Genomic DNA, 17,963 nt, shown 5'->3' on the forward strand with positions numbered 1-17,963 from the left:
TCTTTATAGAGAGCGAGAGAGAGAGAGAGAAGAGAGGAAAGAGAGAGAGAGAGAGAGAGGCAGAAGAGGGGAGGGGGTCGCTTTCTCCCCTTCTTTCTTCCAAAGATGTTTGAAATCGCAGTCATTTACGCTCGACAATTTTTACAATAGCCTTGAGCCATAATTTTGCGAGTCTCTCCAGCATCCATCCCCCTGTATGGTCTCTCTCCACCGGCCATGCACGACCGTTTCTCTCCCCAACCGTGGATTTCCTATTACTCTCGTTACGACTCACTGAGCCCCAGGCCCAAGGATAATGATGTGTTGTTTCTTGGTAGCATAATTTGTCACACGTACATTTTTTCTTCTTCTTCTCTTGCAGAAAGCTCTCTGCGCGCTTTCTCTCTCCCTCTCTCTTTCTTTCTCTCTCTCTCTCTCTACCCTTCTCCTTCCTTCCTTCCCTGGTACATTTTCGGGCTGTTGCTAATTCATGGTGATCAAATGATGTACGACAAAAAATAAATTGTAAAGAGTGACTGCTCTGGAGTTGAGAACCGGCAAGGTTCTTCTTCCTCTTCTTTTTTTTTGGAAGGAGCGATCAAAGCTTTAAAAAGGAAGGACAATTGATTTTTTGGGGGGGAGCTTAAGTGAACCCTTTACTTTGGCAGCTGGTTGTGGAGCAGGTAAGTTTCTGGCCTTCGGTCGAACCGGGTGTCTTTTTCTTGTGGCTTGTTTATGTTGTGTGTCAGGGAGGGAAGGAGGGAAGGCAGGAAGGGGGGAGTGTGTGCCCGGGATGCCGGTGCCTCTGTGCCTGGGGTGCAGTTGTTGTTGTTATTGCAACACAGCTCTTTTGGAGAAGCCACTCCGATGGCAAGGAATGGTCAGAGGAGGAAGGAAGGAAAGAAGGAAGGAAGGAAGGAAGGAGGGGAGGGCGGAGGGGAGGTGTGGGTAAGGCGGGAGGGGGGGGGGGATGACCGGGTCCACTTAAAGGCGGAGAGGCGCCTCAAGATGCCTCCAAGCCCCGCTCGCTGCTGGGAGGGAAGCCAAGAGAAGGGAAGGGAGGAGAGTGGCCCCTTGAAGGGACTCCGGGAGCCACAATGGGAGTCTCTGGAGGAGCCGGGGCGGAGGCGGCTTCGGCGAGCTCCCCTGCCCCTCGGCCCCGGTCCCAGCGCCGGCTCCTTGCCCCCAGGAAGCCCTCCGGACTTTGCCAAACCCCCTTCCCGCCCTCCTCAGCCTTCCTCCCTCTCTGGTCGCCCGCCTCCCCCTTGAACTTCCCAGAGTTACAGCCAGAGTTAGGGCGCCTGCTGCCCCCGAGCCGAGCCGCGCAGAGACAGCCCTGGGCTTCAGGTCCGCGGCCAGCGCCATGGGCATGGCGAGAGTTGGGTGCCGCACGCCAATGCCTGGCCCCAGACTCACAGAGGCGAGGGCTTCCCCTTCCCCCTTCCCTACCCCCCCCCCCCCCGTGTCCCCATCTCCTTCCTCCGAGGAAAGAGAGACCTCTCCGCTCAGGAGAGGAGAGGAGGGCGCCCTTCAGCCAGAGGCCTGGACCTGGGCAGGCAAGGCAAGGACTCTTCTTCTCCTCGAGTTTCCCCGAGAGCTTTTTTCCCCCTGCAAGTCGCTTCTGGTGTGAGAGACTCGGCCGTCTACAGAGACGTTGCCCAGGGGAACGCCCGGATATGTGAACACCCTGCTGAGAGGCTCCTCTCATGTCCCCGCAAGCTAGAGCTGACAGGCGGGAGCTCGCCCCGTCTCCCGGATTGGAGCCGGAAACCTTCAGGTCAACCCAACTCAACCTTCAGGTCAGCAGTCCAGCCGGCACAAGGGCTTAACCCATTGGTCCTATTCCCGGGGAGCTTATTTTGTTATTTAGGGCAGCTGGCAAGACAACCACTTTGAATTGAATCCCACCCCCCCCCCACCCCCCGGTTTCCCAGAGACAGGCCGGTTTCCCTGGGCGAAGCTGGAGGGCAGTGTCTTGAAGAGAGGCGCGCGAAGGGGAGAGGAAGGCGTGGGAGGGGAGGGGCGGGGGAGGGCGAGCCCATGGCGGGGGGCGCAAGGGTGGCCCTGCAGGAGAGGGGGCGCGGGGCGGAGGCGCCTTCCCGGGGCCCGTGAGCCGGGGCTTTGGCTCTGGGGGTGGAGTGGCCCCTCCGCCAACGCCGCTCTGCCCTCCTCCCGCCCGCCCTCCCTCCTTCGCCCCCTCTCTTTGCCCAGGTCGGCGAGGGGGCCTCCCAGGCCGCCATGTCCCGCTCCGGCGACAGGACGTCCACCTTCGACCCCAGCCACAGCGACAACCTCCTGCACGGCCTCAACCTGCTCTGGAGGAAGCAGCTCTTCTGCGACGTGACCCTGACGGCCCAAGGCCAGCAGTTCCACTGCCACAAGGCCGTCCTGGCCTCCTGCTCGCAGTACTTCCGCTCGCTCTTCTCCAGCTCGGCGGGCGGCGGGGGCGGCCCTCTCCACCACCAGCACCCGCTGGGCGTGGGGCCCGGCTGCCAGGACGGCCTGCCCGCCAAGGAGCCGCCCCCGCCGCAGTCGAAGCAGCCGCCGCCGCCGCCTCCTCCGGAAGAGCCCGGCACGCCCTCCTCCTCCCCGGAGGACAAGCTGCTGTCCAGCCCGCGGGCCATCAACAACCTGGTGCTGCAGGGCTGCTCGTCCATCGGGCTGCGGCTGGTGCTGGAGTACCTGTACACGGCCAACGTCACCCTCTCGCTGGACACCGCCGAGGAGGTGCTCTCGGTCAGCAAGATCCTCCACGTGCCGCAGGTGACCAAGCTCTGCGTCCAGTTCCTCAACGACCAGATCTCGGTGCAGAACTACAAGCAGGTCTGCAAGATCGCCGCCCTCCACGGCCTGGAGGAGACCAAGAAGCTGGCCAACAAGTACCTGGTGGAGGACGTGCTGCTGCTCAACTTCGAGGAGATGCGCGCCCTGCTCGACTCGCTCCCGCCGCCCGTGGAGTCCGAGCTGGCGCTCTTCCAGATGTCCGTCCTGTGGCTCGAGCACGACCGCGAGACCCGCATGCAGTACGCGCCCGACCTCATGAAGCGCCTCCGCTTCGCCCTCATCCCGGCCCCGGAGCTGGTGGAGCGCGTCCAGTCCGTGGACTTCATGCGCACCGACCCCGTCTGCCAGAAGCTGCTCCTCGACGCCATGAACTACCACCTCATGCCCTTCAGGCAGCACTGCCGGCAGAGCCTGGCCAGCAGGTAAGCACCCGGGGGCGAACGGGGCGCAGGCAGGCAGGCAGGCAGGCACACAGCCCTCGCCAAACAGGCGCCAAACTTGGCTCAAAGATTATCAACAAGGACTGGCCACCTTGCAGGGGATGAGGTGCAGGGAGGCGCCTCATGACAGGTGCCAAAGTTGCCAGAAAGAGTACAAACAGGGACTGATGATCACTTCCATGCCAAGTGCCATAGCTGTCTAAAAGAGTGGTCATTTCGCAGAGGATGAGCTGCAGGCAGACTTCTGATGCCAGGTCCCAAACTTGTCTACAAGAGTACAGGCAAAAAAAAGAAAAAGAAAGGTCACTTTGCAGAGCTTCAGCTAGGAATGTCATGCCAGGTGCCAAACTTGCCTCAAAGTGTACAGTGCTGCCAACAGAATAAGGGGAGGGCCGGAGAGGGACTTGCAGAACAGACTTTGAAAAAAGGAGACAGAGTTCTGAAGAGAGAGACACCTAAATCTTTGGGAAAATAGAACATCCCAGCAACAGGTTTATAAGCCTTCTGAAGGAGCTAGAGTGTGGCACTGCTCTTTTTTATAATGAAGGTGTGGTTAGGTGTGTTGTCGAAGGCTTTCATGGCCAGAATCACTGGGTTGCTGTGAGTTTTCCAGGCTGTATGGTCATGTTCCAGAAGCATTCTCTCCTGACATTTGCCCACATCTGTGGCAGGCATCCTCAGAAGTTGTAAGGTATATTGGAAACTAGGACAAGGGAGGTTTATGTATCTGTGGAAGGTCCAGGGTGGGAGAAAGAACTCTTGTCTGTTGGAGGCAAGTGTGAATGTTGCAATTAGCATCGAAGAGCCTTGCAGTTTCAAGGCCTAGCTGATTCCTGCCTTGAGGAATCCTTTGCTGAGAGATGTTAGCTGGCCCTGATTGTTTTAGGTCTGGAATTCCCCTGCTTTTCAATGCTAATCAAGGTGATTAATTGCAACAGTCACACTTGCCTCCAACAGACAAGAATTCTTTCTCCTTCCCTGGACCTATATATAAACCTCCTTTGTCCAAGTTTCCAATATACCTCACAACCTGCCATAGATGTGGGTCAGGAGAGAATGCTTCTGGAACAAGGCCGGAAAACTCACAGCAACCCAAGTTGTGACAGAGTTTGGATTGTCATTCTGAATTGTATGGATAACAGAGAAAGTTTGCAGACAGCTTCACCTCTGCAGTCTCTTTATGCTCCTGTAGCTCAGTTTAGGTCTTATTATCAGTAACTGCATATTATTTTAACCTTAGCAAAGTGTTTGAGAATGTGAAAAGTTGGTGCTTTCACAGATCAGACCTGCCAGAGTTTGAACAGTGGTCTCCTCATTTCCTTGCTTAAAATGATCAAAGATGTTTTGTTGTTTCCACACATGTTGATTCTTTTAGGAGTTTGGGACGTGATATCATTTTTAGTATGTCTGATTTGTGGGCAAGGGGTAGAACTAAACATGGGAAGAGAATAATGTTCTGATGAAGATGACAAGCTTTAAAAAGAGAAGAAAATTGACTTGTTACTTGTGTGTTTTGTTTGGATTCCACCTTTTTCCCAGAGTGCAACCAAAGGCAGCGCCAAAGAAAGTTTAAGAAATGAACATGTTCTGGGGTTCTTCACAGTCCATATTATTAAATGGTGCAAAACTGCCCACCTACAAAGCCACTTTCATCGTGCTGCGTATAACAACCAGACTAGTGACAAGAGAAAGTGGAATACACTGGATAATTTAGTAGATGCCTCTTAAAATACAATATGGGAAGAAAATTGGATGGGCAAACAGCCATGGCTTAGTAGCATTAGTTTTAAATCCCATTATGAGCTCCCTGGGCCTTCTCTATGGGGAGATGGTATCGTGCCAGCTTCATATCTTTTTGCTATGGAAGTTACCATGATTATTTACTACATAATACTTCGTTTCCATGATACCTCAGTGTAATGTATAGTGTTAGACTTAATAGCAATAGCTTAAAAGAAGTTTTTGAGTCTCACATTATTCCTAATTTAAGGTTTTGCTAGTTTTGTAAATTTTCAGTACACTTTTTTTAACCTCTGGTGCCTGAATTTGCCTCTTGCTGTAAAATTACATTATATACTTACAAATGTTACAGATACTTACAGCTCCTGAGATAATGCAAGTATGTACACAAAAAGTTGTGATGTCATCCATTTTTTGTCTATGACGTCGTATATCATTTCCTGTAAGTGACTAAATGAACCATAGTATTAAGGAAGAGTGACGTTAATATTAGGTGGACAAAATGTATCAGGCACATCTTAAATTTGGAAGCAATTTAAAAATACATATACAATTTTATCTGTTCAAATATATTTATATTACTTTATGTAGAACGTAGCACACTCGCTATTGGAAGATCTACACACGTCTCAGAACCTCTTTCCCCTTTTTATTGCTACATTAATATGATATTTTTAGGAAAGGCTTTTATGTTTTGAACAATAAAGCCTTTTTTGCTCAAGAACTCCACATGGGCATTATGTTAAGGATTCTTTTTGATATTTGAAGAGTTTCTCATCTTTCTTTGTATCAGCAGAGATTTTATAAAATTCTCAGCTGCACATTTTTGTTCATCTCTGTGATAAACGTAGGAACAGTGTGCAGCATGAAGTGTACTCAAAGGCCCCAGCAGTGAAATGTTTGGCAGTTCTCTAAGGGATAAAACACTCCTACTATTTTGACTTGACACAAGCAGACAGAGTCCCTGCTTTCGCCTGAGTACTGCAGATCACCTGGGAGGTGATGGGTTGTGTGTTGGGGTGGATTGCTGAGATACCAGGCTGTCCGGTTGAGTGCAGATACCTTCCAGCTTCACTGGTCCATATCATTTGAAGGATATGTAGTGGTGTTCTGACCACTGAATGTTTACAGGTGTCAGGGATGCTGATATTTTTGCTCAAAGCCATCTTTTTTTTTCTATAAAGCAAAAAAATACATAACAAACATAAAACTGGACATACTGCATAACCACATAATTCCTTAAAATTATATTACTTTAATTTACATTTACAATACACTCAAGTATTAATGGAGAGATTACACATTTTTCTCACTCACATAACAATGCATGCCATTTTCAAAGTATAAAAACAAATTATATTTGTGTTACATCAAAACTTTACTTCGGAACTAATAATATTGATTAAAGATATACAAGCATATTTTGTGAATTTGACCATAATTAAAGTACCATACATGCAAGTATAGGGTTGCTGTGACTTTTCTGGACTGTATGGCCATGTTCCAGAAGCATTCTCTCCTGATGTTTTGCCCACATCCATGGCAAGAGATTGTGAGGTCTGCTGGAAACTAGGCAAATGGGTTTATATATGTGTGGAATAATGTCCAGGGTGGGAGAAGGAACTCTTGTCTGTTGGAGGCAAGTGTGAATGTTGCAACTGGTCACCTTGTTCAGCATTGAATAGCCTTGCAGCTTCAAAGCCTGGCTGCTTCCTGCCTGGGGGAATCCTTTGTTTGGAGGTGTTAGCTGGCCCTGTTTATTTCCTGTCTGGATTTCCCCTGCTTTCTGAGTGTTGTTCTTTATTTACTGTCCTGCTTTTAGAGTTTTTAAATACCCGTAGCCAGATTTTGTTCATTTTCATGGTTTTCTCTTTTCTTTTGAAATTGTCCACATGCTTGTGGATTTCTATGGCTTTTCTGCGTAGTCTGACATAATGGTTGTTAGAGTGGCCCAGCATCCAAGTATATGTATGCATACATATACATATGTAAAAAAGAATAAAGAATAAATTAAAAGGCTCTCAAAAGAAATCCAACTTACATGAACCAAGATTGACTTTGTTCCTCTTTTCCATATCTTTTTATTAAAATGGTGCTTATTTTTTTTAAAATTCAGCTTTGGTTCTTAAGTTTAAAAAGCAAAGCATGAAGTTTGTCATTGAATGAAAGAAAAATCATTTTATGATATATATACATGAATATTATTTAGAATGTTAGTTCCGTATGGACATATATAAAAGATCTGGAAGAAAAGTAGATGGGTGCACTGAAAGTAAGAGGAAAATAATTTGCACTTAATGTTGGTTTCAAAGGAGCAACAGGAAAATCAGAGCTACATGAAATATTGTGTAAGATACATTGAAAGGGGATATTTACAAATGTGGCTCTTGTAAAAAAAAGATCATTTTCTCAAGTTTTTTTCCAGATATAAACAGGTAGCATAAACATCTGCTTGAAACTCTATGATGAAATACGGAATTGCTTAACACACCTGCTCTTAAAGACTGATTAACAACATGCTGCAGATTTCCATTTGCTTTAATGGGAGCTGTATCAAGCCTTTAGCATCATTTGATAACTGTCTTCTCTATTTGCTTAAAATAACACTTTTGTCCTTAATGCAGTACTTAAAACTTTAGCACACAGATGTGTTGGGATTTGCCCTACTTCCAAAGTTTAAACTCACACTAAAGAGAAAGGAGCAAAATAATCCAATGCTTGAATTATGATGCTTCTGTCACTGTGTGGAAATTACACTCTTATCACTGCTGCAAAACTGTAATGCTTTCATTTGATGCATAGGCAAGAATAAAAAGATATATTTCAAATAGCTAATATTTCAAGTTTCTAATAATTTGCAGTTTCCAAATACAGTACTTGATCTCAGCTGTAGTAAAATATTTTCCCATGTTCAAACCCACTATTGATTTTTGAATTTGATTTGTCTATTAAGAAGTTTCAAGGTTTCCAACCAAGCTCCAAACTTATTAGTTAAAAAAAACCCTCTTGTTCGGTTTAGTAAACATATTAAGAATTTTATACAGGAATTGCAATCGTAGAAACTGTGTAAAGTGCTGAGCATTCTCACAAAACAAGCTAACACCTCCCAACGAAGGATTCTTCCAAGCAGGAAGCAGCCAGGCTTTGAAGTTGCAAGGCTGTTCAAGCTAACCAATTTGGCCAATTGCAACATTCACACTTGCTTCAAACAGATAAGACTTCTTTCTCCCACCCCGAACATTCCACAGATATATAAACCTCACTTGCCTAGTTTCCAACAGACCACCTCTGAGAATGCCTGCCACATATGCAGGCAAAAAGTAAGGAGAGAATGCTTCTGGAACATGGCTATACAGCCTGGAAAACTCACAGCAATCCAAGTTATAGATAGTTAAACCAAGATAATGATTTATTACAAATTACAAATGGAAACATTAAATCATCCCTCCTTGCTCACAGAAGGGAGGGAGGGAGGAAAGTGTGAATCTCAGGCTTGCTGTTTGGTTTGCTGTTACTTTTGAATCAGACCTATGTGGTACCTCTCAATTGCTGAATGAAGAAAAATAATACTAAACTAGATATATGGCATTATTTGTCTGGATGCCATAGTATTCATATGACTTGCCAGAGGTAAGATTAAACTAGCAACTAGTTGTCATTTACATGGTGAGTAAAAACCATGATTTTATTTATAAGTTATGAATTTCTTGGTGACAAATGTTGAAGAAAGTTCATTTTCTTTCAATTACTTTTTATACTCTAATTATGAATGAATGGAGTTAAATTTCCTCCATAAATAGAAATAAAATGAAATGTTTGATTTCAAGTGCATAGTGGCCTGCTCCCAGTCCAAAACATGGAAGAGACTTGGCTGTGTAAAAGGATTGAGATCTCTTTTTTTCTGTTAATCTTGATTCACCAAAAAAAGCTGTATCATAGCCTTCATGTCACCTGTTCGCTTATGATGACCCCATGAACGGCATAGGATTTTCTTAGGCAAGGAATTTCCAGGGTTGGCTTTGCCAGTTCCTACAGCACCTTATGCCATGATGTTTTTAGCAAGGGCAATCCAGGGTGAAATGGACTTTTCCTTTCCTATCTGTGATGTAGAATTAGATTATCTAGAAGTGTCTGGTATACAATAGAATTAATCACAATTAGTTTTGAGCAGGAGTTTGGACTAGATGGCCCATGAGTTCTTTCAACCCGATGATTCTATGACTCTGTTTCTTTGGGGTTGGGGGTAGGTCAGAATCAGTGTTGGAATCCATTAATGCAAAAAAGGGTGACTGTCAGGGACTGAAAAAAGCACATGTTATTAGTGCATAATTCAATCAGTTTTGCCACCTTACTTTCCAAAGGACAGGTTATGTTTATCTCTAAGAAGCTTTCAGATGCAAGCACTGTACAATAGAACTCTGATCCATTCATCCTCTTTAAAGCCAGGCTCATTGCCAAATTTGTTTGTAATAACGGGCTGCTCTAGACTCTCAGCATTCGCTGTATATGTGTAGCCTTGGTCTCAGCGGGTTTAGAGTTTCCTTTGGCCTATAAGGACTTTCTGTAGCACTGTCCATTCCCCATTGAGCCACTCTGCTCACGAGCATATGCAAATTCCTCCACTTACCTGGCTCACTTTTGGCTGAATACATAACTCTGTATCCAACTTTTGGCACACTCATAGTCATGCGAATATGAAGACTGTTTTTATGCATGAAGAGCTATGACAGACATCAATAATAATAATAATAATAATAATAATAATAATAATAATAATGATACTTTTTTGTATTCCCCCCTATCTCCCCAGCGCAAATTCCAACATACAATGGCAAACATTCAATGCCTCCATAAACAAACAAATACTGACATAAAATCCCAGAGAAAATAACATTAAAACCTAACATCAAATTAAAGTCTAACATCAGTAAATTAAAGCTAACATCAATAAATTAAACTACATGTAGTCAAGCAAAATTATATAATAACATAAAATCCAAACAAACATCCACATTAATTTACAACAGCCAACTAGAGTTCACAGTGTGGGTTGGTTATGTGGTCAAACAATGACCATTGGGCTGGTGTGGACTAAGAAGGTCCAAATACGATATAGTTCTCAGCCAAGGCCCAGTAGTGATCTCTCCTTATGCATTTTGTGGTCAAGTATGATGAATATGTCACAATAAACCATGTAGTGTAACTGATTATTACAAGCTTGATAGTGATGCTCAACATTTGGTAAGTCACCAAAGACATTGTGATCTCATCCCTGTATCTAAGAGACATCACTGTGTACATCCATGGATCTCTCTTATGTTCTCTGTAAGGCAATATACATCTTATTGCTTTCTGTAAGAGGAGATCAAAATCAAAATTGTGCATGTCTCTACCTGCTTAACAAAGGGCATAGACATACATTTATTTGGATCTTATATATGTGTTACATCCTTCAGATAGAGAAACTTAGGTGGAAACATTTAGAAGTAATCCAGTTTTATCTTTTCAAAAATCATGTGAGATGTCTTAAGTTGAGATATAGTAAAATGGTTCCAAAACTAATCAATGAACAAAATTTCAGGGGTTGAGCCTAGATCTAAATTAAGTGTGGTTTCTGTATGCTGTCTTGTACTGGATCATTAATTTAGTCTTTTGTTTAATCTGACTTTTCTACAAAAGAAGCCTTCCTTTACTTTTTATCACATGGAAAATGTAGATGTATCCAGCAACAACTGACAATAATTGGGCACTTAGCTTTCGTGCAAATGGGCTTCTTTGAGTGCAAAATACGGTTATTTGAAGGTGGTATACAGAATCCATTTCCGGTTATAATTAATAATGTAATAATAGCTGTATTAGTTGGCATGTAGTTTTAGTCAGAAAATATAAAGCATGCATTTAAAAATAGGGAACAGTTATTTAAGTTTCTCTGTTCTCTTGGGAAGCCATCCTGCACAAAGGTGGGCTGCTTAAAAAGCATGGACTTCACAGAGATTTAGAGAACTTAACACTGCACAGAATTGCATCCTAAGTGATTGATAATTTAAATCAGCTCATCCTGCTGGGTAATAGATACCCCATCTACCACCTGCTGCTAGCAGAGTTAATAGGTTAAATATTGTCCCCTGGCCACTGTGTTCCCATCTTCAGGCAAACCTTATAATCAAAAGATGCCTACAATAAAAATATTTTCCTTGTTAGAGTTATTGTTCTTATCATCAGTCTCTAGGAATTACTTATTGAAAATCTCTTTAATAAAAGCATAGATATATCTCTAACCCCAAAAGAGTATAGCATTCATGACTTATAAAATTAGCACAATGCAAGATATCTCTCCAAACTTGAATAAATATACCAACAAATTGAGGGAACCTTCTCTAGGGTTACCATCAGCTATAATATTTTCTGTCACTAGCTTTTGAAGTCAGGAGTCCCTTCAGAAAACAAAAAGCACTTCTTGGTGTTGGTTTTGTAATTAGGATTTTTGTAAAAACTGAACATTTTTAGTAAAACTGTGGATCCGAAGATTCCAGGTAACATGTATCATTGCTGGAAGGCAGATAGCCATTTCAGATTAAAAAAACGAACAAAAAACCTCTGCTATGTTTAACAGAAACAGGCCAGTCAGGGGAAGAAAGGCAAAAAATAATGGCATAAACTTCCCCATCTCAGTAAATCACATCCTAAGAGAAATCTGCAAGTTTTAGCAAAATTGAGTTTAAGAAACCCGATTGGGTTCCAGTTAAAGTCCACACACCTCCCCCCAAAACCCGTGCTTTCCTGGGAGGTGTCTAGATGTCCTGCCAGACTTTCCAGATACCAACCCCCCCCCCCCCCCAGAAAAGCCTTAAAAATAAAATTACTTATCTGGCTGCCATTAAAGTGGCTGCCATTAAACTCTCCTGTCACATAGAAATGAGGCACTAGGAGAAGTGGGGCAAGGAGCGATTTTCCTCTCTCTCCCCCCCCCCCCCGGCCCGGAACGTCATTTCTACACACCAGGGGAGCTCCAGGACCACTTTAATGGTGGTCGGGTAAGCAATTTTATTTAAAAGGGTTTGGGGGGGGGGGTTTGGGAGGGTGGTATTTGGGTTTTCTGAGCTCCAGGAGCCCGGACAGCTGTGTGAATTGGGCCGACACAGGGCCTACACCTGGAAAGGCCTAGATCATTCCAGGTGTAGACCAGGAAAACAACCTGATGACCTTAAGCAAGTCGCACACAACTATTTCTCAATGAAGTGTGCACACCTCAAAAACTATGGGCATTATACAATGTTCTGAAAATGGAAGCCACCTAGCAATCTTGTGTACTGAATATGAGCTCACAAGGAAAATTGGCTAAAAAAATTGAGTGTAGGCTAATTTATGATTTTGAAATTTTTAAAGCCAGAAGAAGAAAGCTTTAAAACCAATTGCCATAATGTTTACAATTACATTGGTCCATCTAATTTCTTTTATAAAGTCATTAATAAGCTAATTTGCTTATTAGTGATTTAAAAATTGGTATAATTAGCATAGTTGTTGGACTTTCTGGCTCAGTTTGTTTATGAAGCAGAGGCAAGAGAGATAATAGTGAATTATTAAAAATCTTTTTTGTGATTAATAAAATTGTTTATATGGGATTGTGGTGTCATGAGGACCTATGTTGCAGGTTTTTTACTAAATACCATTGAATGTCCCCTTCCTGCTGTTCTATAACTTATTGGTTCAGGGCTTTAAGAAAGCTTTTTTTAAAAAAAAAATCTTATTTGTTTAAACTGGTAATTACTGGTTGGGTAGTTAATGCTTATGTTCTACTCTCAATAACCTTAAAGCTGGGTTAATTTTATCAAATTTGGTAATGCTGTATTAGTGTATTTATTAGGGCTGTACGATCAATGAAAAAAATGTTTCAAAACTCAGTACAAAATTAGCGGTGGCGGTGTTTCATTTCTAAAGTGTTTCTAAGGTATCGTTAGTGAAAATTTAATTACTATAATGAGAGTAATGAATTTTCGTTACTTTTTCTTGATAGTAATTATGCTTGTGGTGAAACTACAGGGGCTTCTTACAGCAGAGTCTCACTTATCCAAGCTAAACGGGCCAGCAGAAGCTTGGATAAGCGAATATCTTGGATAATAAGGAGGAATTAAGGAAAAGCCTATTAAACATCAAATTAGGTTATGATTTTACAAATTAAGCACCAAAACATCATGTTATACAACAAATTTGATAGAAAAAGCAGTTCAATATGCAGTAATGTTATGTTGTAATTACTGTATTTACGAATTTAGCACCAAAATATCACAATATATTGAAAACATTGACTACAAAAATGGCTTGGATAATCCAGAAACTTGGATAAGCAAGGCTTGGATAAGTGAGCCTCTACTGTATTGGGGTGAAACTTGCTACAATAGTAGAACAGATTTACCACTGTTAACCCATTAAGTTTCAGAATGTTTCACATACCCCACAGATTTTTGGGAAATTTTCAAAAGTTTTATAAGCAACATTTTTTAAAAAAGTTACAAAAGCTATCTCTTTGGATTTTCTATTCCATGACACAAGACAACAGAGGATCGTTCCCCCAACTTTAAAAAATATTCATACATTGACTGATTTTAGGAATTTTAAAAAGTTTTGACAAAAACATTTTTTAAAAAGCCCCAACAGGTATCTCATTGAATGTCTCTCATATTAACCAATGGAACTTCCATTTAGGGATTTTTTTTCCCAGTCCAGCACAGAGATTTACTTATTAGAAGTATCAGTCAGTCCTCCTTTTTGCAGATTCCACAATTTATTAGAACTCCACGATTGCTACTATGGAGGCACAAATCTCTCCCCTATCCTGATTGGGGCTTTCTGATGCTGAGCAGAATTCTGGGAAATGTAGTTTAGGGCAGAGCCTTTTGAATTCTCTGGCATAGGGCTCCTCACCTTCCCAAACTACATTTCCCAGAATCCTGTGCTTTCTCAGTCTCTTTCCCAGCAAGCTCTGCTTTCTCCCTGCTGCTTCTCTCTCCTAATGGCAAGAAGCCATTTGTTTAAAGAGGAAAGGCTTTGCTTTGCTTCCTTGTTCTGAAAATGAAACTGACTTTAGGAGGCTTCAGAGATTTACAAAATTCACATGAAAAAGTATTGGGTAAGTTTTGATTCTTAAGTTTTTGGCAAGCACCTTGCCCACGTGTTGGATATCGCATTGTAAGTATGAATCTAACGAATTTGTTCTGACTTACGACGCATAATGAGAAAACTGCACACCCCTAACATTTCAGTGTGTTTATGCCCAGAGCATTTATTGTTTATTATCAAGTTTGTGGTGGCATATCTCTGGGGAGGGGGGAGAGAAATAGTTGCATTGGAAAAATAAACACATATTAGCTAGATTCACATGGAGCAAGTGTGTAGACTGGCACAACTACCATCATAGTACTATCATATGCAAATATTTATTGTCCACAAAATTCAAGGAGACTTTTGGAGAGAAGAACCTTCTCTATATAATATGCTCCCTTACACCCAGATTTAGGCGGGAAATGTAATAACAGAAGAGTACTATTTGATAGCTCTGAAAGCTTATGTATTAAGTTGCAGTAAGGTTGTAATTGCTGTTGTTGTGTGCCTTTAAATGGTTTCTAATTTGTGATAGTTATAAGGTGAACATATCACAGGATTTTCTTGGCAAGATGTGTTCAGCAGTTTTAATTTTTGTCACTGTTGTATTTTAGATGGGAGAAAAAACATGACAGATAGCATTCAGCATGAGGAACAACCATCTACATGCATTTTACTTTTCTGTTTGTACATATATGCATAAGCACATATTAGTTCTTATTTACCTTCCAGTTGTTTCTGGCTTATGGCAACCTGAAAGTGAACCTTCAGGGTTTGTTTGTTTTTTGCAAGATTTGTTCATAGGAATATTGTCTTTGCCTTCCTCTGCAATAGGTTTCCATGCCTGAACAGAAATGTGAAGCCTTGTTTTCTCTGTTGTAGTATAATTGTGATACCACTATACCATGCTGGCTCTCAACAAAAATGTACAGCATAGATATGTGAAGTAAGTGGTATCACATAGGCCCCTTCCACACAGCTGTATAAAATCTACATTGAACTGGATTATATGGCAGCGTGGACTCAGATAACCCAGTTCAACGCAGATATTGTGTATTATCTACCCTGATATTCTGGGTTATATGTCTGTGTGGAAGGCCCATAGATTTGAGAAAGAAGACAATTACAGTTAATGCCACCATACCAGGGATGAGCTGTCATTTCCTTTTGTTGAATTATTATTATTATTATTATTATTATTATTATTATTATTATTTTATTATGACACAGTAAACAAGATAGATATGCTGGATTTCGTATCACAAAATCACAAGTCGAACACTTCCCAAGTGTGTAGGACTGTGTGATGTATTTTCGGATGATGTGTGCAGATCCCAGTAGGGTGGCCTTTTGCAGTTGGCAGATCATGATTTTGTCAATGTCTATTGTTTCCAAATGCCGGCTGAGATCTTTTGGCATGGCACCCAATGTGCCGATCACCACCGGGACCACCTGCACTGGTTTCTGCCAGAGTCTTTGCAGTTCAATCTTGAGGTCCTGTTAGCGGCTGAGTTTTTCCTGTTGTTTTTCTTATTATTAATGCCCTGTTTTATCTCTCTCAAAGGAGACTCAAAGCAGCTTGAAACCATTCTGACTTCTGTTCCAGACTTTAAAGTTAAAATTTGAAAAATAGATTCAATACTTTGGATAGTTCCTTTAAAGTTTCAAATATTACTGATAGCAAATTCACCGCACTCCTGACATGAAAGCCATTGATGGCCTGTGAAACTGTATAGGATCTTTTCTGCACCTTTTTCTCACTTCGAAAAGTATTTCTGAGATTTATTTGAGTGGAAGACCAGCCAGTGATTAATGAGTTCAAGAATTCTTCATGGTTTTGCTGCTCAGAATAGCAGGCTCCCAAAACTGCTTTTCATTTAAATCAAGGGTGAAACTGTTACACGTGTATGCCTGTAACACATGGTTTTCATATAGAACCCATAGAAATGTTAAATATTTCATAATGTTACAAGTGCATGTAAAGTGATTTAAAAAAGAGTATAAGATGGTCAGATTGACCATGAGAATACTTATTTTGGCCATATAATTTTAAATCATTAATGAAAAGGACAGTAAAAAGTAAAAAGTAGTCTGGCCACCAAGAGGGAGACTGGATAAGTAAAATCCCTTGTGGTGCCCCATGGAGCATGATGACGCTATTCTGTCTTTATTAACTCTATTTAATACTTTGGGTTGAAATTATGTGCATATGAAGATAAAAGTCAGACAAAGCAGTGAGAAACACAGAAGAGTTATTAATACCCTGTTTCCCTGAAAATAAGACATCCCCAAAAAATAAGACCTAGTAGAAGTTTTGCTGTATTGCTAAATATAAGGCCTCCCCCGAAAGTAAGACCTAGCAAAGTTTTTGTTTGGTAGCATGCGCGGCGCCCGCCAAACAAAACACCATAGCATGCAGGATTGGTATATGTACATAATAATGATGATGATGATGATGATGATGATTATTATTATTATTATTTTATTTTTATACCCCGCTTCCATCTCCCCAGAAGGACTCGGGGCGGCTTACATACTAGTTGTATATGGAAATAATAGTAGTAACAAGAAATTCTTGCCAGGAGTCACAGTTTGTCTGGTTTAGTTATGTTGGTTTGTGATGACAACTACTGTACAGTATAGAATAAATGTTCAATTTTTTTTGTTCAACAATGAATATGAATTCTTCTTCATGGAAAAATAAGACATCCCCTGAAAATAAGACCTAGCGCATCTTTGGGAGTAAAAAATAATATAAGACACTGTCTTATTTTCGGGGAAACACGGTAGAAGTTTGGACCATCAGGTCTCCTTCAAAATTCCATGAATAAAACAAGTCAATTTCACAATAAAATCCAGCTTAATGCCAAAGTTTAAGTGTTGAACTGGGATTCTAGGAGACAAGGGTTTGACTCCCTTCTTGGTTATACAAGCCCATTGGGGTAGCCTTGGGCAGGTCATGTCACAGTCTCTCAACCTCACAGAACAATAGCAAACCTCCTCTGAGCAAATCTTGTGACGAAAATCTTGTCGTAGATCACCTTAAATCTGAAAGCAATCAGCAGCGATGGGAATTGTACAAATGATGCATGATTGATTATTTAAAATAGATAGCAGAATACTGTGTGTCCTTCAATGGGAGCAAAAAGAAAAGAAAAATAGGAATTCAGAGTAACTTGTGGCACTTCATTGTCACTGAGCTATTTTGAGAATCAAGGCTGTGTTTAAAATATATTTTGAACTTTGAATGAAGTTCTGATTCATGATGCAGTTCTGAATGCTGAGTGTTTTTAGAAGCACTGCACTTGATAAACTTTTGTTTTTACAGACTATAACTTTAGTGGGAACAATACTGTGGGCTACTTTAGAAGATGCTATAAATAGTCTTAGCATTCCACAAAACTTCCAATTTCTTTATCTAGGTCTTACGTTGTTGTATTTGTTGTTTGCCTTCAAATAAGTTGGAATGTTTGCCTTCCAACTGATGGAAATGTTAAGGAGTTTTCTGAAGCGAAAAGTGTGTGACTCACCCAAGATGGTTTCCATGGGGAACGGAACCCTGGTTTCCAGAGTTGTGGTCTAGTTCACAAACCACTATACTACATTGGCTCTCTTGCCATACTAGCTTTACTATTGTGAAAGTCTGCATGACAAAAACCCTAGTTCATTTCCCAAAGATATCTCCTGATATACTAGCTCAATGTAAGAGAGAAAACTGCTTTTCTGAAGTTATGGTAGGGTGTAGACATAGCTTTTTATCTCTAATAAGTGATTATTAGAAACAAGAGCCAGAGCTCTAAGTTCAGTGCTGTACAGAGGCACCTCTTCCTAAAATACTGAACTTGGATGTCCCAACTCCATCACTGGTTTCAGATAAAATCTTTACCTGTACTGTATTGCTTATTGGTGAGAGAGAACATG

General features: G+C 41.8%; 1 protein-coding gene and 1 long non-coding RNA gene across 4 annotated transcripts in view; one reads left to right on the forward strand and one right to left on the reverse strand.

Moving 5' to 3' along the window:
• Positions 1–546: 546 nt before the first annotated feature.
• klhl14 (kelch like family member 14) overlaps positions 547–17,963 on the forward strand; it is a 76,057-nt gene continuing 58,640 nt past the window's right edge. For 2 of the 3 annotated variants that reach the window (XM_062980409.1, XM_062980412.1), the window contains exons 1-2: positions 1,374–1,778; positions 2,191–3,185. In XM_062980409.1, the coding sequence (XP_062836479.1) occupies positions 1,686–1,778; positions 2,191–3,185 (1,088 nt within the window). In that variant the 5' untranslated portion in view covers positions 1,374–1,685. Of the gene's footprint in view, positions 663–1,373; positions 1,779–2,190; positions 3,186–17,963 lie in introns of those variants that run through there. The other variant, XM_062980411.1, reaches the window with a different exon arrangement.
• On the reverse strand, positions 3,196–6,172 carry LOC134298884 (uncharacterized). The gene is made up of 3 exons (XR_010006001.1): positions 5,936–6,172; positions 5,304–5,393; positions 3,196–3,470 (listed from the first exon to the last, which is right to left on the reverse strand). It is a non-coding gene; the product is annotated as an uncharacterized LOC134298884 (long non-coding RNA).

Source organism: Anolis carolinensis, chromosome 4, assembly GCF_035594765.1.
Source record: "Anolis carolinensis isolate JA03-04 chromosome 4, rAnoCar3.1.pri, whole genome shotgun sequence".
NCBI lineage: Eukaryota > Metazoa > Chordata > Lepidosauria > Squamata > Dactyloidae > Anolis > Anolis carolinensis.